The sequence below is a fragment of the Rattus norvegicus genome, chromosome 18 (assembly GCF_036323735.1).
Source record: "Rattus norvegicus strain BN/NHsdMcwi chromosome 18, GRCr8, whole genome shotgun sequence".
Taxonomy (NCBI): Eukaryota; Metazoa; Chordata; class Mammalia; order Rodentia; family Muridae; genus Rattus; species Rattus norvegicus.
Window position 1 is genome coordinate 34166805 of NC_086036.1, and position 23310 is coordinate 34190114.

At 41.5% G+C, this 23310-nt stretch overlaps 1 protein-coding gene across 6 annotated transcripts in view; it reads right to left on the bottom strand.

Annotated features, from left to right (window-relative positions):
* Positions 1-23310, bottom strand: part of Prelid2 (PRELI domain containing 2) — a 91711-nt gene that overhangs the window by 45816 nt on the left and 22585 nt on the right. For 4 of the 6 annotated variants that reach the window (XM_063277588.1, XM_039097122.1, XM_008772173.3 and 1 more), the window contains one exon: positions 4672-4777. In XM_063277588.1, coding sequence (XP_063133658.1) covers positions 4672-4777 — 106 coding nt within the window. Of the gene's footprint in view, positions 1-4671; positions 4778-22659; positions 22720-23310 lie in introns of those variants that run through there. The other 2 variants (XR_010059597.1, XM_039097123.2) reach the window with 1 other exon arrangement.

A 23310-nucleotide genomic window follows, 5' to 3' on the forward strand; every position in this document is an offset into this window, starting at 1 on the left:
AGATAGACTCTCATTAATGGCATGAATGAGACTTGAGATATAGGGATCAGGTCAAAATTCTAGACTTGAGATATAGGAATCAGCTCAAAATTCTCAAGATTTTCCCATCCTCACCTGATCTCAATTAAAGAGATGGAGGCTATATCTCAATTAAAACCATTCAGGATCAGATAGTCCTATAGCAAACCACTGGTTCAGAAGACTGTTTGACTCTACTTCCTTCTCCTTATTATGAGTCTGTGACACCACAAACTGAGGATCTGTGTGTATACTCTATTACACCTCTAATTTTCATTCAGACAAGACATTTTTGCTTCCAAAGCCCAACTCTTCCCTCTTGTTAACACCACCCCATTGAGAAAGGGCATTTTGCACCACAGTGAATGAGATCCAGGGAAGCTTTGCTTCCATCTCTGCAAGTCAACAGAAGTCACCGCCAGCCACACACACCCTGCCCCGCCCCCACTCCCAAATAAGAGGCAAATCTACATCATCGCTTTTTGGTAAGCTGTTCCCATTTGGTTTCTCTGGGGGCCGAAATTCACTTTTCACTTCTCCGTGGAGGCTTGGAAGATAATACATGGTAACAATCTTGTCATAAGAGTGTTCTTTTTTTAGCCAGTTTGTCTCTGTGGTTAGGGACAGCTACGAATGCCTCGGAATGCAGAGTTCTCATTATACAATCACACAGACGTGCTCTTTCTTTAAGTTTGTGAAATATATTTTTCAATGTGTGATAAAATAATTTGTTATTTGCAGCCACTCTTGTAGAAGGCCCCATTATTTGTGCCACGGGTATTCTAATCACGCTGATCAGAAGGCTGGAGCAGAGATGGCATGCAACAGCGTGTGAAATATTTGTTACAGAAACAACTGTGGGCAAGTCAGACCATTCAAAAATGACTTTCAAGGTCTGACTTGGACCTTGAGTGGATCTGATCTTTTTTCTGGTGGTGTTTTTCAAAGCCACTCTATTGGCTATTTATTGCGACGAACAAACTACCCCAACTTTGCAGATTAAAACAACATGTGCCTCCTACCTCTCAGGTTCTGTGGGCCATGTCCACACTCATGGGGAGAGGGCCACACCATAAGAAGAGAACATGAGGGGTTGGGGATTTAGCTCAGTGGTAGAGCGCTTGCCTAGCAAGCGCAAGGCCCTGGGTTCGGTCCCCAGCTCCGAAAAAAAGAAAGAAGAAGAGAGCATGACAGAAGCATGTGACTGTCAGGCTTTTCACCCTTCAAATTAGAGAACGGCAGGAGTGATGGCTCAGTGGTAAGAGCACTGACTGCTCTTCCAGAGCTCCTAAGGTCAAATCCCAGCAACCACATGGCGGCTGTAATAGGATCTGATGCACATTTCTGGTGTGCGTGAAGACAGCTACAGTGTACTCATAAAATAAATAAACAAATCTTAAAAAAATAAAAAACAAGGAGAACATGTGTTTATGCGTGACCTGTGTGCCTCTCTAGGAATGTGTAAAAATCCCTCTTTGGCAGAAAAGCAAACTTGGGCAAAGAGACTCCTGCTGGGTCACAAAAGCAATGGGAGGGTGCCCAGCCGCCACCTGTGTACAGGCACTTACACTGCAGGAGCAAAGCTGGAGCTTGGCACTCTACGGAAATCAATAACTCTGATGACCACTCCACCTAACCCAAGAGGAGAGCAGCTTCTGACTGGGCTGTGAAATCCAGCGTGTGCGCCAGAAAGTTACAAGTTACAAACTGCACTAGAAAGTGAAGGGAAAGGAGAAAAATACAATTGAATAAGCCCGCAGAGGCTCAGACACACAAGTGACCTCAGCCTACAGCCCCACATCAGCCGCTCACAAACACAGAAAGTCTGAGCGTTTAGTTTTGCTTTCTCTAGGGGAAAAGAATAGCTATCAGCTCCTGCCTTTACCTCTGCTAAACAGCTTCAAGGACAAAGCTCAAAAGTGAAAGTACAGTCACCTAAGCCGCTGGCACAGGCACTCGGGCAGAACCCAGTTATGCAGGTACAGCTCTGAGGTTTACCAGAAAGGCAGGCTGGCCCTCAAAACCTCAGCACGTGGACAAGATAAAAGACACTTAAGCACAGTTGTCTCCTAAAACCAAAAAGCTAATTAAACTTAGCCTCTTCAGAAGGCAACATTAGAAAAGCTGGTGGGGTTGGATATAGTCTCTTCTGAACATAATAAAAAAATAAAGGGTTGCTCTGGTTGGTAAAAGGGTTGGTGGCTCGGTAATGTTGGTTTTGTTCCCATGAATATTCAAAAGAATCGCTAACAAGGCACCTTGCTGTGTACTCCTCTCCCCATTCATTTCCACCTGCACAAACCAGGCGCTGTCCAAAGTATCAAAAGTAATGGAGAAACAGGATCAAGATTAATAAAGTTGTGGCTGAAGAAACGATTAAGTGGATAACAACATTCTCTGTGCAAACGTGAGGACCTGGGTTCATATACCAGTACCCACCACATAAAAAGCTGGACACACACACACACACACACACACACACACACACACCCCTGTAACCCAAACTCAATAGGTGGGTGGAAGACAGGTGGATGGCTGGGTCTTACTGACCACCAGACTAGCTTCAGGTTCAGTGAGAGACAGAGTAAGACACCTACATCCTCTTCTGGCACACATGGTGTACAGGGGTGGGGGTGGGAGTGGGGGTGGGGGGTGAGGAGAGAGAGAGAAATCTTTCTTGCTCTCTCTCTCTCTCCCATTAGGGTACAGGGTACAGAGTCCACTGTGAGACCATGCTAGAAACAAAAATGCTTAGGGAATATTTTTTCTGAGAAGAGAGCTCAGTCCTGATCCCCATGGTCATGGCAGAGAAGAAGGTCATGTTCTGTAGCTGTCACTCTACCTCCTAATAAGTTTGGTGTGCTTACAAACAAGGCCCTCTGTTTCCAGAAACATTAGAAAAAGAAGAAATAAATGGACAGTTATTTTGCTGGCAGAAAGAAATGAAAAGGAAAGAGAGAAGGAAGAAAGGAAGAAATAAACAAATGAATAAACAAAGATGATAGACACATAGATACATAGACATAGATGATAGATACATAGAGACAGAGATCCATATAGATAGATGGATGGATGAATAGAGAGGAGATAGATTAGATAGATAGATAGATAGATAGATAGATAGATAGATAGATAGATAGATAGACAGACAGACAGATAGATACATGCAGGCAGTCTTTCCATTGGCTAGAACTCTATTCAACATAACACCTGGACAGTAGACCCACATTCCCTCTAAACATAGAGAGCCAGGCTGCAGGAAAAAGAACCATGAAGCACACAACCATCTCTACAGACAGAGGTAGACTGGAATCCTACAAACATATTCATATAAGCTCCCGCCTCAGGGAAGTCCTTCCTGAAGCCAACAGTCAGTTTCAGCACCCTTGTACCATTTCAATGACCAAACTAACATGTGTTTTGTCACTTGCAACCAAAGAATCCTAACATATCCAAGAAGCATAGGCATAACACAAGTCTGCCCCAGAGCAGGCATCTGTGTAAAGTTAATTGTCCTGAGATGGTAAGGTCATTACCACATCTGCCTGGGGCTTTGGATGGGAGTGAACACACCAATGAAACATGGGATGTGAGTCTACAGCCTAAATTTTACTACTCCTGTGACAGAATAAATCCATTTACCCATAGTTTACACAGTTCCTAGCACAATGCAGGTACTCTCTCCTGTAAGAAGAAGACAGGTGAGATGGAAGGACTGTATGGGGCATCCTTATTTAATCATCTTTCACAAATAAAATGGGGATCAAGATATGATTAACAAGTATCACCAGGGTCAGACTGAAGACAGGTAAAATACAGTCACTGGGCTGAATGGGACACGTATTTATCTCAAGTGCAGCAGTCATAACCCCCCAAGATGCATACAGCCCCCCACTCTGTTTTCATACAAACTACCAGAAAGGATTTTTTTTTACAGATGTCTGTGTGCAGCCAATTTAATAATAAGAAGCCTCAACTCAACTTTTAAATATTATCTTTCCCAAAAGGGATCCCTTCTTTTTGATGAATAGACTTATGTGCAAAACAATTATACTTAATTATTATTATGGCTTTTCTAATATGGGATTTAATAGATGAACAAGGAATCAACTTGTTCAGCGACACAGTCATAAAATTAATTTTCTCGCCAGGGGCATTATTTTGCAGCAGCAATTTTGCAGATGGGAGGATAGCAGTGTTATTTTTCCTTTCTTTCCTTTTTTTCTTTCTTTCTTTTTAAATAAATGCACATATTGCAGACTAGCAGAAAACAAGCCCAATAATGTTTCAGTGAGTAAAAGTGACATCTGACCTTCTAGGGTTTCAGCTACTCCCTTCCAGCCTGGGCTAAACCAATCTAGATCCATGGCAGAAACCCCTCAACTAGGCCAAGAACACATTACCAAGCTCAGTATCCCTGTGCAGTGCTTCTTAGAACACGTTCAGACTGGTTCAGCCTAGGTTCAAAGGAGAAGGGTAAACTCCTGACTCAACAATTATTAAGAGAAATTCTGGGGATATGTTTATTCATTAACTCCCTATTTTTATCATATCTGTCCACAACATTCTTCTATGATGTCTTAGTCAATACCCAACTGAAACCTCCATGTTTTTTTTAAAACTAATGTTAGTTCAAAGTAGAAACAAGCTTACCTTTTGGGCTCCTTGTCTTAAGAACGTACTAGCAAAAGTTTCCAAAATGCAGTTGAGAAATCCAGCCCCTGTGATTGAAATTCTGCCTGTTTGAATGAACTCTGTCCTGCAAAAAAAAAAAAAGACACAAAATTCATCTCCATGAATTTTCATCTGTATAAAATATGCATATGCATAAAGTAAACTAAAGCAAGCTTTGAGCACAGAAGGGAGACTAGTTAGGAAGAGTCAACTAGCGTGGCAAAAGGAAAAGGAAAAATGATGGACATAAACACAACACAACAGTTTTTCCATGGAATTGTCGAAAAACTCATCTTTCGTGTCACTTTGCATTTGGATATGTAAATTATAGGCACCTTCGGCAGCATAATTACCATTTATAATCAACACAAAATAATATTCATAATAATAGAGTAATTGCTTGTTACAACAAAATATTCTATTTAAGGTTGACCTAACTATATACAGTTTATTCAGTATAAAAAAAACCAATCATTTGAATTAGAGAATATTTGTGTCACCATGCGAAATGCCTCTTCAAGAAGCTACCACAACCATTTTTGCTCAAATGGATGCACTGCTTTCCAAACACTTAATTCTCATGCCCATAGATTAGTGCTGCTCTCATCTTATAATGAAGAAACTGCTTTTTGCAGTAGATGAATGCCATTTGCAAAGAACCTCAACTGGCCGTAGTGCAGTGATCCAGTATCTCTGGAGTTCCCATCTATAACATCTCTAACAGGCCCCTGAAACACCCAAGAAATATTATCAGAGCCAGAGAACAGGGAGGAATGATGTCTTCTAGATATGAGGAAGATGTCTCACCCATGGACCCTCAACAGCTAAAGCTGCCTGCACAAGACCTGTGCAAGACCACGCCTGTCAGCATTCTGGCATGGATCAACATGGGCTCACAAGGTCACCCCTAGTTGACCAACTAGAGGCAATCCAGTTTCTGAGAACACTCAAGTTTTCTTCACAGACAAGCTCCTGATAGGTTGGCCATGCCTAAGTGGTCAGCCACACACGCATATACATACAGGCAATGTTGATTGGACTGTGTCGGGGAGGGTCAGGGAGGGAAGGGTGGAGATAGGATTACAGTGCTTTCGATTCATGCATAAAATTCAAAATAAAAACAGTTTAAAAAGAAATGATCACTCTTTGGAGGAAGGGTGCTGTTTTTCCCAAGATAGACTCTCATTACATAGCTCTGACAGCCCTGGAACTCGGCCTTGAACTCAAAGAGATCCTCCTGTCTCCTCCTGTCATGTGCTAGAACTAAAGCAGTGCGCCAGCATGCCCAGCTGTAACTATCACTCAGCTTGAAGTTGAGGGGATGTATACGTTCTGTGAACATAACATCTAATACATTTATTTTCATGGCAATCAGGACCAAGAGTCCCTTTCACTATATGACTATCATAAACTTTCTCCGTGACAATGAATGTAATTAAAAGAGAAATGCCTCTTAAAAATTGAATCTGAGGGGTTGGGGATTTAGCTCAGTGGTAGAGCGCTTGCCTAGCAAGCGCAAGGCCCTGGGTTCGGTCCCCAGCTCTGTAAAAAAAGAAAAAAAAAAATTGAATCTGAGACCAGTTTCTGCTTCCTGACTTTGAATAAAATACCTACTTTCTATAATCAATTTTCTCATATGTAATCGTATGTAATCATATGTAATCACATGTAATAATATGTAAATGGGATTCCAGCATTGCCCACTTACAACTGTGGTAACAAAGGAGTTTATGCATATAACCGGGATATGAAGAACGAAGGACATGTGCTGAGCGTTTGCTAAATGCTAGCTAGCAGCAGTTGCTAAAGAGAGACAGACGAGCACAGAGACTGCAAAGCCAGAAGTCTGCAATAGGTACTGAGTCTCTGACAAGGGCTAGAGGCGACAGGGAGCAGATATGTTAGTATATCTATCATTTTAATTACCAAAGTTCTACCAATAGTCATTGTCCCCAGCTCATAAAACAGAGATTTGGATTACACTTGGGAATGATATGATGGCCAAACTGGAAGCCTCCAGTTCTCATCGTCCCATGAAAACAATGATTTAACAAAAATAAACAAACAAAATTACCTTTGAGAGACCTCCTGAATCCAATTAGGAGGTGGAGTATACCCAGTGAGGGTAGAACCAAGAATAGTCAAGCCAAAGCAGCAGAAATGTGGGCTGCTATCACTTACTGTAGGAGCAACCTTTCTACCAAAAGAAAACCTGTGACAAAATGCCTCAGGCAAGCAAATGCAGGAAGGAGAGGGTTATACTGTTTGTTGATGCTGGGACCCAGTGTCATGTAACCAAGGCTGCCCTCAAAGTCTGTGTGGTAGGGATTAGCCTTGACATTCTGACATCCTGTCCCCAGCTCCCAAGTGCTAAGCTATAGGAACATAGCACCATGCTGGGTAGGGAGGAGAGGTGTTTCAGGTCCTGGTTCATCGGATGATCCATCATGGTGGGGAGAGACTGACTACCTGGCCAGCTCTGGTCCATGCCACTGGGAGGCTACCTGCCTTCATCTCAGTGGATTCACAAACCAGGAAAACAAACAAACAAACAAACAAACAAACAAACAAGGCACTTGGCTAGCTTCTTCTTTTCCTTTTTTTTTTTTTTTTCCAGCTCAGGACTTCAGTGCAGGGGTTAATGCCACCCACATCCAGTGCAGATTTTCTCCAGTTTAGCTTAATCCAGAATGGAGACACTCTTACAAACACTCAGCCCTGAGCCTCACTATTGCCCTGGGTATTACTTAATAATTAATGCGTCTATATTAGCCACCAACCACTGATAGCTCCCTTCCATCTAGCACAACAGAGAAGAAAGGGGGAGAAGACTGCAAAAGTCTGTTTCTCTCACAAAAGAGAAAGAATGTAAAAGTTCATTCAACTCGGGCTTCAGCAAGCATTGCCTGGGGGCGTGACTCTCAGGAGGGGAACTGTATACTTGGAGGCTTGTACAGCAGGTAGGTACAGCCTTTAAGAGCCTGCAGTACCCTTGTTATATGTTGGAGCATCTTTTGAGAGATATGGCCAGGAGTGATATAGCTGGGTCCTCAGGTAGTGCAATGTCCAATTTTCTGAGGAACTGCCACCAGAGCCCTACTAATACAGATGAGGATGCCTGCAGCTAACCATTGGACTGAACAAGGAGACCCCAATGGACAAGTTAGAGAAAAGACTGAAGGAGCTGAAGGGATTTGCAACCCCATAGGAAGAACAATAATATCAACAAACCAGACCCTACCAGAGCTCCCAGGGACTAAACCACCAACCAAAGAGTACACATAGAAGGATCCATGGCTCCAGCCACATATGTAGCAGAGGATGGCATTGTCCAACATCAATAGGAGAAAACTCTATTGGTCCTATTACATTTATATATTATATTATGTCACTCACGGGTGGAATCTCAAAGGAGAAATAACTGAAAATGGAGAAGAGAGAATATATAAAGCAATATTGACCCAAAATCCCCAGATTTTAAAAAAAGAAGATGTGCATACAAATTCAAAAATCTCAACAAACTCCAACTAGGAGGTGTCTGAAGAACGACATCAGACATGTTATCCAGTATGAAAGGTCACAGGGAAAATATTGAAAGCAGCAAGAAAAAAGTAACCTGTCCTATACAAGGGGCTTCCAAGAGGCTGGCAGTGGACTGTTTATTCCATCGGAAACTTTGTAGGCTGGAGGGAATTGGGTTAATATTCAGTGCATCAAAAGAAAAAGTAAATAAATAAACCAAAAACTCAGCAAAACTAGCTTCCAGAAATGAAAAGGAAATTAAGATTCCTTAGCTATACAAAAGCTGAATGTGTGCATTCCCACTAGAGACGTGGGTTGTCGTTGACCTGGCCTAACTCATTTGTTGAAACTACTGACTTCACAGTTACTATGTGCTCTATATTACATATTGCATATAATCACACACACATAAAAATATCGCAGAGCTATGGAAAGGACTCAGCAGATAAGAGTGAAGTTCAAATTCCCACACTAAAAAGCTATGTGTAACAACTTGCTTGTAACCCTACCAGCTATGGCAGGAGGCCACAGGATCGGTGGAACGTGAAGATAGCCAATCTAGTTCCTGATTCAGTGAGAGGTCCTATCTCAAGGAAATCAAGCAGGACACCCAGTGTCTTCCTCTGGCCTCTACACATACAGAGAGATGGTCATACCCTCAGACACACACATACACCATGACATACATACCACAAAAAAAAAAAAAGGCCGTGAATCTGTTTTAAAATGCCAGTCATACTAAGAAACATTTTCAGTTAAGACACCCGGTAACTTTGGCTCGTCCTTTACTTCAAGACATCTTAAGTCACCACTTGCTTTTCCTTTCCCACACCATACAGAGAACTAGAGACTCTTCCAGGACCTCACTGTCTTAATAGGAAATAAAAAGGGGCAAGTGGGAGTGTCAGCCTCAGCCAATGGAGGCAAAGCTTTCCAAGACAGAAAACCTATAGGGTCCCAACCAAAAACCTGGAGCCTCAGACAATACAGAGGAGCCACACCCCTAGGTTGATTTCTATTGCTGTAATAAAAACTATTACCAAAATGCAGCTTGGGAAGGAAAGGATATGTTTGGCTTAGACTTCCACATCACAGTTCATCACTGAGGAAGTCAGGACTCAACCTGGAGGCGGGAACCTGAAGCTGAGACCATGGAGGAATGTTGCTTACTGGCTTGCTCAGCTTTCTATTTTATAGCACCCAGGACAGACAGACAGTCCAAGGGAGCCACCACTGTCGGCAGTTGAGCCCTCCCACATCAATAATTGCTCAGGAAGGTGCTTCACATACCTGGTTACCATCTAGTCTGATGGAGGCATGTCCTCAAGTGTGACTCCCTCTCAGATGGCTCTACCTTGTGTCAAGGTAACAAAACAAAACAAAACAAACCCCTAACACACACACACACACACACACACACACACACACACACACACACACACTGTATGAAAGTGCCCATACCTGGCACAGGCCTCATCAATCCTGTGAGAATCTCTGGAATTACATGGTATGCAGGCTTCTGAGTCAGATGTTATCCCAGGGAAAGAGGCTTCCCTGCAGAGTAACTGATACAGATTAACAGCTGTCGGAACACCAGTGACCTTTGCTGCCACCACTGACGCCTGTAGACAATTCCTTAGGCCCCATTTGCAGAGCAGTTCTTACACTCCATGAGTGCCACGCGCTTGTTAAATGAACTAGCTAAAAATCTTTGCAAGCAGACTACTCAGAACAGAACGTGTTTTCTCAATTCTCCTAACTTGTTTATATCTTACAGGAGAAAGGACCCAAGTCTCCTATATCTATGTTCCTATGTATATATACACATGCATCAAATATACACATATAAACATATGTATGTATACATGCACGCAGACACACACACAAAAAATATTCTGAGAAACACTAAACTCAACAAGACATGGTTTTAGTCAATATAGGTAATATGACCTTATCTTTTCTATCCTTTCTCCCAGTGCTAAGTATTCAGGACCTTATGTAAGACAAGTTCTCCATTCCTTATAATCAGCCCCAGCCCATAAACTCTTCCTTGGATCTAACAGCAGCGCCTACATTTAGATCAAGATCACGGCAAAAACCTACACTTTAGGCCTCCATCCTACACTTTAGGCATCCTCCCTCCCTCCTTCTCACCTCCTAGTTGCTCTTCTTGCTCATACACACACACACACACACACACACACACACACACACACACACACACACCACAGAGAGTTATCCCACCCAATCAGACACACGCCCCTCTGCCTAAGCAGCTTCTTAGACTTAAGCTCCCTTAAAGTGCTTTGTTCATGTAAAACTACATTCTAGTGACACTAATCTCTCCTGTCTTTATTCTGGATTAGTCAGTGTAGACTTTTACAGTGATTTTAATATTTTAAAATGAGAAGCTGAAGAGGCTTCTGCTCTTTAGGAGATGAACTCTTCAGTCCTCGAGCAAGTGTAGGTGAGGGATTAATCAAAGTCTCTCTTAGATCATATTCTAACCAGTATTTCTTTCTGCCAGTTTGAGAAGTGAATTCTCAGAAAAGCATGCTCAAGGTTTGCCCACATGCCAGAGAGCAGCAGGCAGTAAAGGGGGGGTCACGTCCTTGCCATCCACAAGACAGGAGTTCACTCTACTATATTTTAAAACTGCCAGAGAAGAAAATACTACATTTTCTCAATAATTCAAAGCACCAGAGCATTTTCTCCTTGTGACACAAGACCATCCCAGATGCCTCTTGTCAGGACGAGCTTCTGTTTAAATGACTTTGAGAAGCACAGCTCGGGGCTGGAGAGATGGCTCAGCAGTTAAGAGCACTGACTGCTCTTCCAGGGGTCCTGTGTTCAATTCCCAGCAACCACATAGTGGCTCACAACCATCTGTAATGGGATCTGATGCCCTCTTCTGGTTAGTGTGAAAACAGATACAGTATACTCATATAAACAAAATATATAAATCTTTAAAAAAAGAAAAGCACAACTGGTTATGCAGCATAGTTTAACGTCAGATGTTTTCTTCTGGTTTGTGTTCATTGAGAAATGGGAAAGAATTAGGGCCAAGGAGATAGCTCAATGGGTAAACAGCTAAACAAGTGGAAGGACCTGAGCTCAGATCCCCAGCACCCATGGAAAGCTGATGCAGTAGATCATGTCTGTAATCCTAAAGCATTTATGGTGAGATGGGAAGGGAAGATAGGAGAATCCAGGAAATTTCCAAAAGCTCACAAACCAACTTCCTCGGTATAGGAAGTGGCAAAGAGGAGATTCTTTCCCAAATAAGGCAAAAAGTGAGGAGACCCAGCAACCAAGGACACCCTCTAGCATTAGTGAGCTATCAGCCCCTAAAACACACACACACACACACACACACACACACACACACATACATACACACACACATTTTAAAAGAAAACAAAAAACGGAGTTGGAGAGATGGCTCAGTTGTTAAGAGCACTGGCTGCTTTTCCAGTGAACCTGGGTTCGATTCTTAGCACCTACAGGACAGCTCACAACCATATGTAACTCCAGTTCCAGACCTTGCAGTGCTCTCTCCTGACTTTCACAGGCAATGCATGTACATGGTGCACAGACAACATGCAAGCGAAATACCTATACGCAATAAATATTTTAAAAGAAAAAACAAAACAGGATAGATAGACTAAGATGTCATGTTAACAAAATCCATGAGCATTAGAATTAGAGCTGTTACATATTTATTATACTCTCCTATGGTTTATAAATCTTATGTACTGGATATGTATTACTTTGGCAATCATATAAAATGAGTAGTAAAGCCTTGACTACCATTTCTATAAAGTAAACCATTTTGAATATGTTCTGTGCAGCCAAGAACCATTTTCAGCAAAAGTGCAGCTAGCATGGGCTAGCCCATCATTCAGTCTACACTCTGAAAGGTTGGTTCTTCCCCTCCAGCCTGCACATGATGTGGCTGGTGTTTATAACAAGAAGCACACATGGTGATTCAGGTTTTCCACCTGCCTTCCTCTCTGTTACGCCTACAGACAAGACTGCATCACACTCACTTTACACACGTTTTCCACCCTCTCGGTCACACTCAAAACTCTCCATGCTCATCGTACGTTAGACTGCACGTTCCCAGAGGCTGCCATACTTTGAAAATTAGTTTCTCTATATAAATAAGAAGAAACTGTAATAAATAGATGTTGAAAAACTTACCCAAAGGCAGAAGGGTTGATCCTGTTCAGAGCCATCACACATAACCTCAAAGCCTTCTCCTTTCTCTGCCCCTCCTTACCGACAGCCACAAGTGTTACAGTTTCAGATATCTCGTCAGTCACTGATTATATTCAGTTTATTTCCACTGACCCTCAGGAGGTCACGCCTTTCTGCCCTTTTTACTGCTACTGCCTGACATTCTCGCAGTGCCTTCTCTTTTTACTTTCAAGTCAGCCACCTCCCCTTAGGGTCATTGTATCTAGAATGCAGTTCCTCTACTTTACCCTGCTCAAAACTCAGCTGTCACATCCCTGCCCGCTTACTGAGGTGGGGCAGATAAAGAATGCTCAGACACTAACTTACACTTCCCAGACACCTCTTTGTTGCACATATCTGGAGGATGCCCAGTTTCATCTCCTGCATAACATTCCACTTGCTGTAAACAAGCCACATTACTTATCCACGTTTTTAGCACTAAGAGGTAGCATGGTCTGACTAGTATGTATTATCAACAGTGCTGTTGTGAATATATATACTGCAATTCTAAGTGTGTGTGTCCATATGTCACTGTAGCGTCTAGCAGTCAAACGGCTTACTAAAGAAGTCTAAAAAAATTTCTAAGTAGAAGTACCTCTTTTTTTCCTCCTACAGCATCAATTTCAATCATAATAACTAGTATGTAGTAAGAAATCACTAAATGTACTAGGAAGGAAGGGGGAGGGCAGGAAGAAGAGTGGAAAGAGATGTACTTGCAGATTATTTTGTCAAGGAAATTATTCCTTATTATGCAGCTGCTAAGGTCAGTAGGGGGCAGTCTTCACCAGCTGAGGGACCAGCCGACAGCAACACAGCAACACCTGTCAATGAATCTGGCTTACTTAGGCAGTGCCAGGAACCAGTTATTTTTGTCCATACACAGGCAATTCAACATACAGAACACCAGAACCACAAAAAAGAGCACGTATTCCAAGCCTAGGAGCTCTGAAAATTAACAGTAGTTTAAACAACCAAGGCTCCTTTTTTGAGTGTTTTTCCTTCCAAATTTGGGGAAATAGGAGTCCAGGGAAAACACAAATGAAGACGAATCCCTAGGTCACAGGGTCATAGACTCAGAAAGCTTAAAGGGTCAGTTTGCAGAAAAGCAGAGTCTCTTAATGAGATCCTGGCCTGGATTACTGGCTAGCTGGGTGTGGCAAATCCTGTCTGATGTCTAATTATCTTCACAAGGGAAATTTAACTAAAGTGCTTTTGAAGGGAGGGAAAATATTCCACTGGAGTTATGACTTGGTGACATCTCAGTTCCAATCACAGAGTTTAAGGCCTTCTATAACCACACAGAAAGAAGGATGCCCCAAAGGAGGCACAGAGCATTGCAGTCAGCATGCTCACTCACTGAACAATCCCCAAGCCTAACACTGCTGCAGAGCGCCCCCTGGCGGAACCTGGCTCCCACCATGCCAATTCAAGTGGTCTCCCCTATGCGATTTGACAAAATCCATTTCTGTAACCATGATCCTGGTCACCCACACAATCCACAGAGCTCTCAAGTGCACAGTTTTCAGCTAACATAAGCAAGTATACAGGCTATGTCTTCCTACTGGACAAACAGACAGATGCCACTTCAGAACAGGGATTGATGAGGCAACTTCTTAATTCCCCTGTGAACCCTGGGCTAAGACACAACTCTAAACCAATGGAGGATTTTAAAAAATCAATAGATGTCCACTAAGATATTTCAAAAGCTCTCACTTGTAAGTGTCACAGAACGCTGTCTTGGCTAAAATCATCCTCATGGATCCTCATCTCACCTGGCTTCCTTAACACATAACTAAATCCCTGAACCTCTCTAAAATTCTACTCCTCTGTAGAATGAGGTTAGTACCTACTACCTGAATTGTCCCACAGTTGAATAAAGCCATCTGTATAAGGTGCTCTAGGTGACACACAAATGCTCAGCTTGCCTTTTTATGCAATCTAGCAACTATCTGCTCAGGGGATGACACCACCCACAGTGGGCTGGGCCCTCCCACATCATTAATCGATAAAATGTTCCAACAGACTTAGCCACCCAGCCAAACTGATAGAAGCATTTTCTCAACTGAAGTCCACTCTTTTAGATGTCAATTAAAAAAAAAAACTAACCAGCACCCCCTCGCTATGGTTAGAATATGGAACAGCCACACAAAGCTCATGTGGAAGGCTCGATCCTCAATAAAATGGAAATGAGTAGACTGAGGTAAGATTGAGATAATGAATAGACTAATCTCTTGACCTGTATTGGGAGGCTGATGGAAAGGAAGAAATGCAACATGAGTACCTCTGAAGAGTATAGCTCAGGCTCATTCTCTCCCTCCCTCTCCTCAGATGCTGAGCGTCAAGTGACTTTTCTCTACCATCCCCTTCCTTGATGGTGTAAACCCTACCACAAGCTTGATAGAAAGCAGCAGAACAAGCTGGCCATGCACTGGAATCTCTGAAGAAGTGAGACAAAAGAAATGGTGCCTCCGTTAAGTTGGGATTTTTTTTCCTCTAGAATGTTGTCACAATGACAAAATACAGCCCAGTTGTATTTTGTGATAATAAAGTTTCTGGGCCAATGAGCTTCCCGACAATGGAGGTGGATCTGAGACTGGAGACTGTCACCGTGTTCCTCTTGATTGTCTTGGGATATTGATCTGCCCTATTGTTCCCTGGCTAATAAAACACTATCATTTTAATATTCTAAGCATTTAATTTATTATAGAGTCAAAACTAACAAAGAAATGAGCCCATGGCATATGGTCCCTGACAGCAGACAGTAGCACCTCTCATCAGTCCACTTCCTCACCCCTTCCCTTCATCCGCCATTCCTCTCACATACATTCAAGAGGTGCCGAGTTTCTCATGCTTTTTAGCAAGAATTTTTTCCGCTGGGAAATGTTTGCTGTTTGCTGGAGAGTAAGATTATCAACTTCCTGTCACGCTTTACAAGATTAGCAAGGACTTTGCAAAAATAGGGGCGCCAGCTCTGTATCTGCTTATCAGTAAGGCCATAGGACATAGGGCTGGTTATCAAAGTTTGCAAAGTTTCTAGGCAGATTCACCCAGAGCCTCTGTAAAACTAGACTTGCTGTAACATATTTAGACTTCTTAATTCCCCTGTGAACCCTGGGCTAAGACACAACTCTAAACCAATGGAGGATTTTAAAAAATCAATAGATGTCCACTAAGATATTTCAAAAGCTCTCACTTGTAAGTGTCACAGAACGCTGTCTTGGCTAAACATCATTGTTTCCACCTCAGTGATCACCACTTTTCAAGCATGGTTCCTTTTAAGAGCCACCCAATATCAGAAACACACACTCACCATTAGTGACAATAACTCATACTCGCTCTGTATTTAAATCCTCCAAGAGTAGAGCGGTCCCACTTGGGACCTCACTAAATCGTCAGCTCACTCTGTGAAAGAGCTCAAGTCAACTTTTCCCAGAGCAAAGAGAGCACAGGTGAGCAGGAACATCAATGAGAGCTCCCCATACCACTGCATAAGACTCCTACCCTATCCCACCAGAATTTCCCAAGGTCTACTTGCCCTTACCCGGTATCAGCCCTTTTCCTATCCCTTCCACCACTCCAAGTATGGACTAGATGCATCCCATGAACATCAATCATTCATTTGTCGAACGAACCGGAGCATCTTCTGTGCATCACACACTATGCTTGACTCTGGGTTATGGAAAACCATGACATCAGCGCAAATCCCCTACAAGGCAGGAAGTACAAGAAGGGAAACCGGAACAGACTCTAACTGTGTGAACACAAATAGCAGAAGGCAAATGGGATCCTTTTAGAGGTCAGTCATCCTGCGCACAAATAAGGCTCTCCCCAGATGTTGAGTTTGAGCAGAAGGGGCCTTAGGGTCATAACCAGCAGTGCACTCTGCTAATTGTTAGATCACCCTCTGGTGTCCTGGAAATCAAGGTCAATGTGAGCAGAGAGAGTTGCATCTGCAGATGAAACTGGTAGTACTTATTCGGGCTATTAGGTAACAATACCCACAAGGCCTTCAGCATCAGGACTGAGGCTTAGAAACAATTGTCAAGTAAGGCAAGTAGAGCCGGAAGATGCTAATACCTTGGAAACCATGAGCCTGGAAAGCGATCAAAAGATGGCAGTACCAAACTTAAAAGCTCACAGAAGTCACCCAACTACTACATCTGTTGCTGACACAAGCGTACTACAATTCCTGAAGAAGAAAGAGGTAAGTGCTCAAAGAAACTGCCCAACAATTACCTCTTGAAAGTCATAAATCACACTACTTGATTTGTCAGGTAATTACTTGAAACTTGGCACTTTTAGCCAAGAAAACTGAAAACTTCAAGGCTACATACCTGTTTATTAGAATGAGTAATATTCACCTGAGGAGTCTCTATAAAACTATAAAACTAGGCTGTTCAACCCGCTAATTTAGTCTGTAAAATTTCATGTGTACTCTCAATGTCTATTGTACTCTGTTATAGGAATGGTTTCAATGAAATTTTCATAAAAACCAAATCTTCAGTGTTCTTGGTATCTATTCAGCTGAGCATTTTAAAGCCAGATGTGAGATGTCATACCAGCAGAGCACGCGGATGGAGTATTGGGCATAGAAGAGCTCAGATAGGAGTCACTGAGATACGACACTGGGTGTAGACGAAACATCTTGTCACACAAACCAAAACTCCACCAAAGCTCTATGAGGGAGAACCTGAAGATACAGCTATTTTAACTTGCTATGAAAATACATAGAGTTATGGGATGTGGAGTAGAAGGCAAAACCCCTCAAGACAACAGTTATTTAAAACTGCATTTCTTAGGTAAAGTAGCAATGATTAAAACCAAAGCAACTGTAAATCTATCATGCTCTAGACAGTACAAAAAACTTTATTATAAAGGAAAAAGAATAATAAGACTACTCAAAACTACATGAGTAAGCGCTCAAGAACTCACAACAGCTATGGTTCTTAACACTCCATCACAGAAGGATCGGGGTCCAGAAGGCCTCACCCCTCCTGGAAGATCTACTGACAGAAAATGGTTACCAAACAAAGAAATAACATTCCTCGGTGCTGTAGTCACTGCTTGACCATCCCACCCCCCAGTAAGTAATCCCCCAGACCATGCTCATGCAAACAATTCTAACTTAATTTGATAGACCACACATACATTCACATGCAACATGAAAGTAGAAGGGGGCCTCATTGGGCATTTTAGCAGGAAAGAACGAGAATGAAAGCTAGCAAGGGGGGAGGGGTGTGAAAGTGACCAAAATTCATTATTATCTATGTATGAAATGTTGATGAACTTTTTATTATGTGTATATAAATGTGTGTGTCTGTGTGTGTGTCTGTGTGTGTGTGTGTGTGTGTGTGTGTGTGTGTGTGTGTGTGTGTGTTTTGATTTTTGAGATAGGGTTTCTTTGTATAATCCAGGCTGTCCTGGAACTAGTTCTGTAAATCAAGCTGCCTTAGTGCTTGTGTTAGTTAAGGGCATGCACACACACACACACACACACACACACACACACACACATCTGGATCTACCTGGATCTTCTTATTATTTTTAAAAGGGCTAGAGCAATGCCTCAGCAGGTAAAACTACTCCACCTATCCCGACTATCTGAGTTAAATCCCCAAGACACATACACACACAGTGGAAAGCGACAACTAACTCCTACAAGCTGTCATCTGACTTCCAAGGAGCATGCACACATGCACTCGAGCACACATGCACTCAAGTACATGTGCACACAAAATAAGTACATCAAAAAGTTTTCAGTTGGGCTGGAGAGATGGCTCAGAGGCTAAGAGCACCCGACTGCTCTTCCTGAGGTCCTGAGTTCAATTCCCAGCAACCACATGGTGGCTCACAACCATCTGTAAAGAGATCTAGTGTATCTGAAGACAGCTACAGTGTACTTACATATAATAAATAAATAAATCTTTTAAAAAAAAGTTTTCAGTTACAAAATAAAAACTCAAAACTGATCAATGTACTGGTTAGAATGCATAAGCATCATTGCCAAAACGGCCTTAGTTCTGAGGCTGCCAAGCTAAGGGCAAGAGACAGCAAGCTAACTCTGTCTTCTTAGTCAAAATTGCAGCATTTGAGTGGCAGCCACTAGGTGCTGAGCCTCCAAATCAATAATGGCATACTTTAATTTATAGATGTCAGAAGCTCATTAGGAATTTTTGTAAAATAGCCCTCAACAACTGCTTATACTAATTATATGTAGATATGATATTTTGGACCTATCAGGTTTAATCAAATATATTATTAACATTAAAAAGGAATCAGTTCAAATACAAGTGCTAAGAAATTAATAAGTCTATCTCATAATGGAGGTGTTTACAAAGCAAACTATCACTTTTTTCTTCTTCCAAAAAAAATATAAAACAGGGCACCACTATTCTCCATTTTCTAAGTAAAAGCACACTCCCACAGGAGAAAATTTTAATTTTGCTCTGTAGTTTTATCTACTTTTCTATTTTCTGGTTTGTCCCGAGAAGTCACAAGGGCAAGGAGAAGATCAGCCTGAAGTCAGAGTCCAGAGGCTCTGAAATTCGCCAGAACACTCCATATGGCATCCTGGACTAACAAACACCAGTCGCTGTACAAGAGAAAAGACAACAGCAAATACGTGTGATTGTCTGCCAAATACATAAAGCCCTGAATACACATCTTTCCCGGACTTAAATATGGCTCTGGAAGTAAAACAGCAGGTTTCTAGTCCCATCACTCTTAAATGGTGACATGAACACTTCTGGGGATGGTGTACTGAGATGACACAGAATGTAAATACTGGAGCAGAATCCTGTGAGTCTTGCAAGTTAATGGGAAATAGGTATAAACATAGTTTCTGTTTCTATATTTTGAACTATGCAAACTGAACTACAGCTCAGTGGTAGAGCACCTACCTAGTTTGCCCAAACCTTCAGCAACAAATATTCATATTCAGTCATTTTTCTCCTGTAATTTTAGTATTGGGGAAGTTCATGGTCATAATTGTTACATAATGGATTGAAGACCAGCCTTGGTGTCATGAGATTCTGTCTCCAGAGAAAATAATTAAATACATGATAAAATATACAATCACAGAGATTTTCATTATAACACTGCCATCGCTAAAACTTCAGAAACCTGGGAGTCAAATAAGAATGAACCAAGACTAATATGTAAATAACATGTAAACAGTATATAAATGAGCATGATCTCTAGTTAATGTGAGTTGTTTGCCGATTGAACTGATTAATATTAGATAGCAGTGTCATGTACTATTTTTCCTATAATCAGAATTCTTTTCATTAAAAAATAAAACTAAAAAGTGAAAAGTTTCTCGGGTTATCAGAGCAAATCATAATTTAACTCTCATGAACTGGACAAGTATTCAGTTCAGCTTTTAAGACTGCACCCAAATGTAACAATAACAGCAGCACAAACCATACTAAAACAAAGAGAATGAAGTCCTGCATGGAATCGGACAAAGCCATCCTTTTACCACATCTGCATACCAACGACAGAGCTCTGCTCTCTGGCTCAGGCCTTAATCCCATCCATGCCCTAGGTTAGCTTTCAATATCAGCAAATAAAAACCATGAATCAATGAATCTGCCTCTGGTGCTTCCTTCCTCGTCATTGATGTATGGCCAAGTTGTGCAAGAGGGGATGATCTGGAGAAAGGCTGGGCCTTAAGGACAGCTTTTACATTGGGACAATTAGTTATTTGAGGTTTTACTATTTTCATTACAACTGTAACTATATAATAAAAAATGTCAAGCCACACGGAACAGTAACAATAAAACACAGCAAACGATCCCCTGAAATCACATTATTCACAGTAGTGGTTTAGTGCTTGTGATGTTTTATTTTTGTTTCAAAATCTACCTTTGAATACATGAAAAAATGATATGGGGAAGTTGAGGCAGGAGGATGGCAGGGGCCTGGGAATTTAAGACAAGATAGAGTAAATTCTCAGACACTTGTCTCAAAAACAAAACAAGGGGACTGGGGAGATGGCTCAGCAGTTCAGAAGCACAGGCAGCCCTCACACAGGGCTGGGTTTCGTTCTCAATCCTCACACAACAGCTCAGACATCTATATATAATTCCACTTAAAGTTCTGGCCTCTGCAGACATGAGGTATGCATGTGGCGCACATTTATATACACAGGTAAAACACCATCCACATAAAGATATATAAATCTATCTTCAAGGAACTGACCGTTCCTCACCCACTATACTTATAAAAACTTAAATGTGTATTAATTAATTATAGACTGTGCTGCAGGGAAATGAACATTGTTGGGTGCTATTATGGGATACAAATGTGTATTAACATCGGAAGACAACGTGCCCTAATCTGTGCTACAGACCATATGTCTGTGTACCCCCAAATTTATGTTGACATTTTTATTCTATTATTTTGCATTTGATTGATTGATTGATTGATTGATTGATTGATTTTGTGCTGGGGATAGAACTGAAGAGCTCATGCATGTGGGAAAAGCTGCCTCCAGCCCACTGCCTCCAGCTGAAACCTTAACTCACAGTAGGAAGGACTTAGGACTTAGGCCTTTGGGGAGTAATTCGTTTCCGTGATTCCAAGAACTCGGCCATGGAACCTGGTCCATGGAGAAGAAGAGCCGAGCACATGTTCTCTACTGCCAGGATTAACAGAAGACAGATGTCTACAAAGGTAGAGGCAGGCCTCCAGACACAGGATCTGACAGTGTCCGCTGACTGGAATTCCCAGCCTGCAAAACTATGAGATCAGAAATGTTGCTTGATGCACATAGACTGTAGTGTCTAATTACAGCAGCTCAAACCAAGATTCCCTAGAACTCAATCTGGGTGTGTCCTAAAAACCAGCCCGCAGTACTTTAAAACTAACTTATAAGGCATACACCTAGAGCTCACTTATTTTAAGTTCACACATTTCAGAGGAATTGACTGTACCTACAGGGTTTGGCAGGAAGTGGGACAGTAGTGACTTGAGTTTATATATTTGTCAAAACTCAAAGAGCTGAATGCTAGGAAAGGTAAATTTGATTGTCTGGTAAACATAAAAGATAAGTGTACAAAAACTTAGATGATGCAAAAGCACATGTGTAAAAATGATATGCAAATTAACTGCACAGTGCCTCTGGACACAGGGATATAGGAACAGACAGCCACCGCTACCCACGGTTCTGTTCTGTGCCAGCCCAGGTTACTGTATCCAGCAAAACTCTCAATTAACATTGATGGAGAAACCAAGATATTCCATGACAAAACCAAATTTACACAATATCTTTCTACAAATCCAGCACTACAAAGGATAATAAATGGTAAACCCCAACATAAGGAGGCAAGCTATACCCTAGAAGAAGCAAGAAACTAATCGTCTTGGCAACAAAACAAAGAGAATGAAAGCACACAAACATAACCTCACATCCAAATATGAATATAAAGGGAAACAATAATCACTATTCCTTAATATCTCTCAATATCAATGGCCTCAACTCCCCAATAAAAAGACATAGATTAACAAACTGGATACGCAACGAGGACCCTGCATTCTGCTGCCTACAGGAAACACACCTCAGAGACAAAGACAGACACTACCTCAGAGTGAAAGGCTGGAAAACAACTTTCCAAGCAAATGGTCAGAAGAAGCAAGCTGGAGTAGCCATTCTAATATCAAATAAAATCAATTTCCAACTAAAAGTCATCAAAAAAGATAAGGAAGGACACTTCATATTCATCAAAGGAAATATCCACCAAGATGAACTCTCAATCCTAAATATCTATGCCCCAAATACAAGGGCACCTACATACTTAAAAGAAACCTTACTAAAGCTCAAAGCACACATTACACCTCACACAATAATAGTAGGAGATTTCAACACCCCACTCTCATCACTGGACAGATCATGGAAACAGAAATTAAACAGAGACATAGAGAAACTAACAGAAATTATGAACCAATTGGATCTAACAGATACTTACATCCGAAAATAAAAGGATATACCTTCTTCTCAGTACCTCATGGAACCTTCTCCAAAATTGACCATATAATTGGTCATAAAACAGGCCTCAACAGATACAGAAAGATAGAAATAATCCCAAGCCCACATATACATGGAAGTTGAACAATGCTCTACTCAATGATAACCTTGTCAAGGAAGAAATAAAGAAAGAAATTAAAGACTTCTTAGAATTTAATGAAAATGAAGGTACAACATACCCAAACTTATGGGACACAACGAAAGCGGTACTAAGAGGAAAACCTCATAGCTCTGAGTGCCTGCAGAAAGAAACAGGAGAGAGCATATGTCAGCAGCTTGACAGCACACCTTAAAGCTCTAGAACAAAAAGAAATAAATAAACCCAAGAGGAGTAGAAGGCAGGAAATAATCAAACTCAGAGCTGAAATCAACCAAGTAGAAACGAAAAGGACTATACAAAGAATCAACAAATGCAGGAGCTGGTTCTTTGAGAAAATCAACAAGATAGATAAACCCTTGGCCAGACTAACCAGAGGTCACAGAGAGTGTATCCAAATTAAGAAAATCAGAAATGAAAAGGGAGACATAACAACAGAATCTGAAGAAATTTTAAAAAAAAATCATCAGATCCTACTACAAAAGCCTATATTCAACAAAACTGGGAAATCTGGAGGAAATGGACAATTTTCTAGACAGATACCAGGTACCAAAGTTAAATCAGGAACAAATAAATCATCTAAACAAACCCATAACTCCTAAAGAAATAGAAGCAGTTATTAAAAGTCTCCCAATCAAAAAGAGCCCAGGTCCAGATGGATTCAGTACAGAATTCTATCAGACCTTCATAGAAGACCTCATACCAATACTGTCCAAACTATTCACAAAACTGA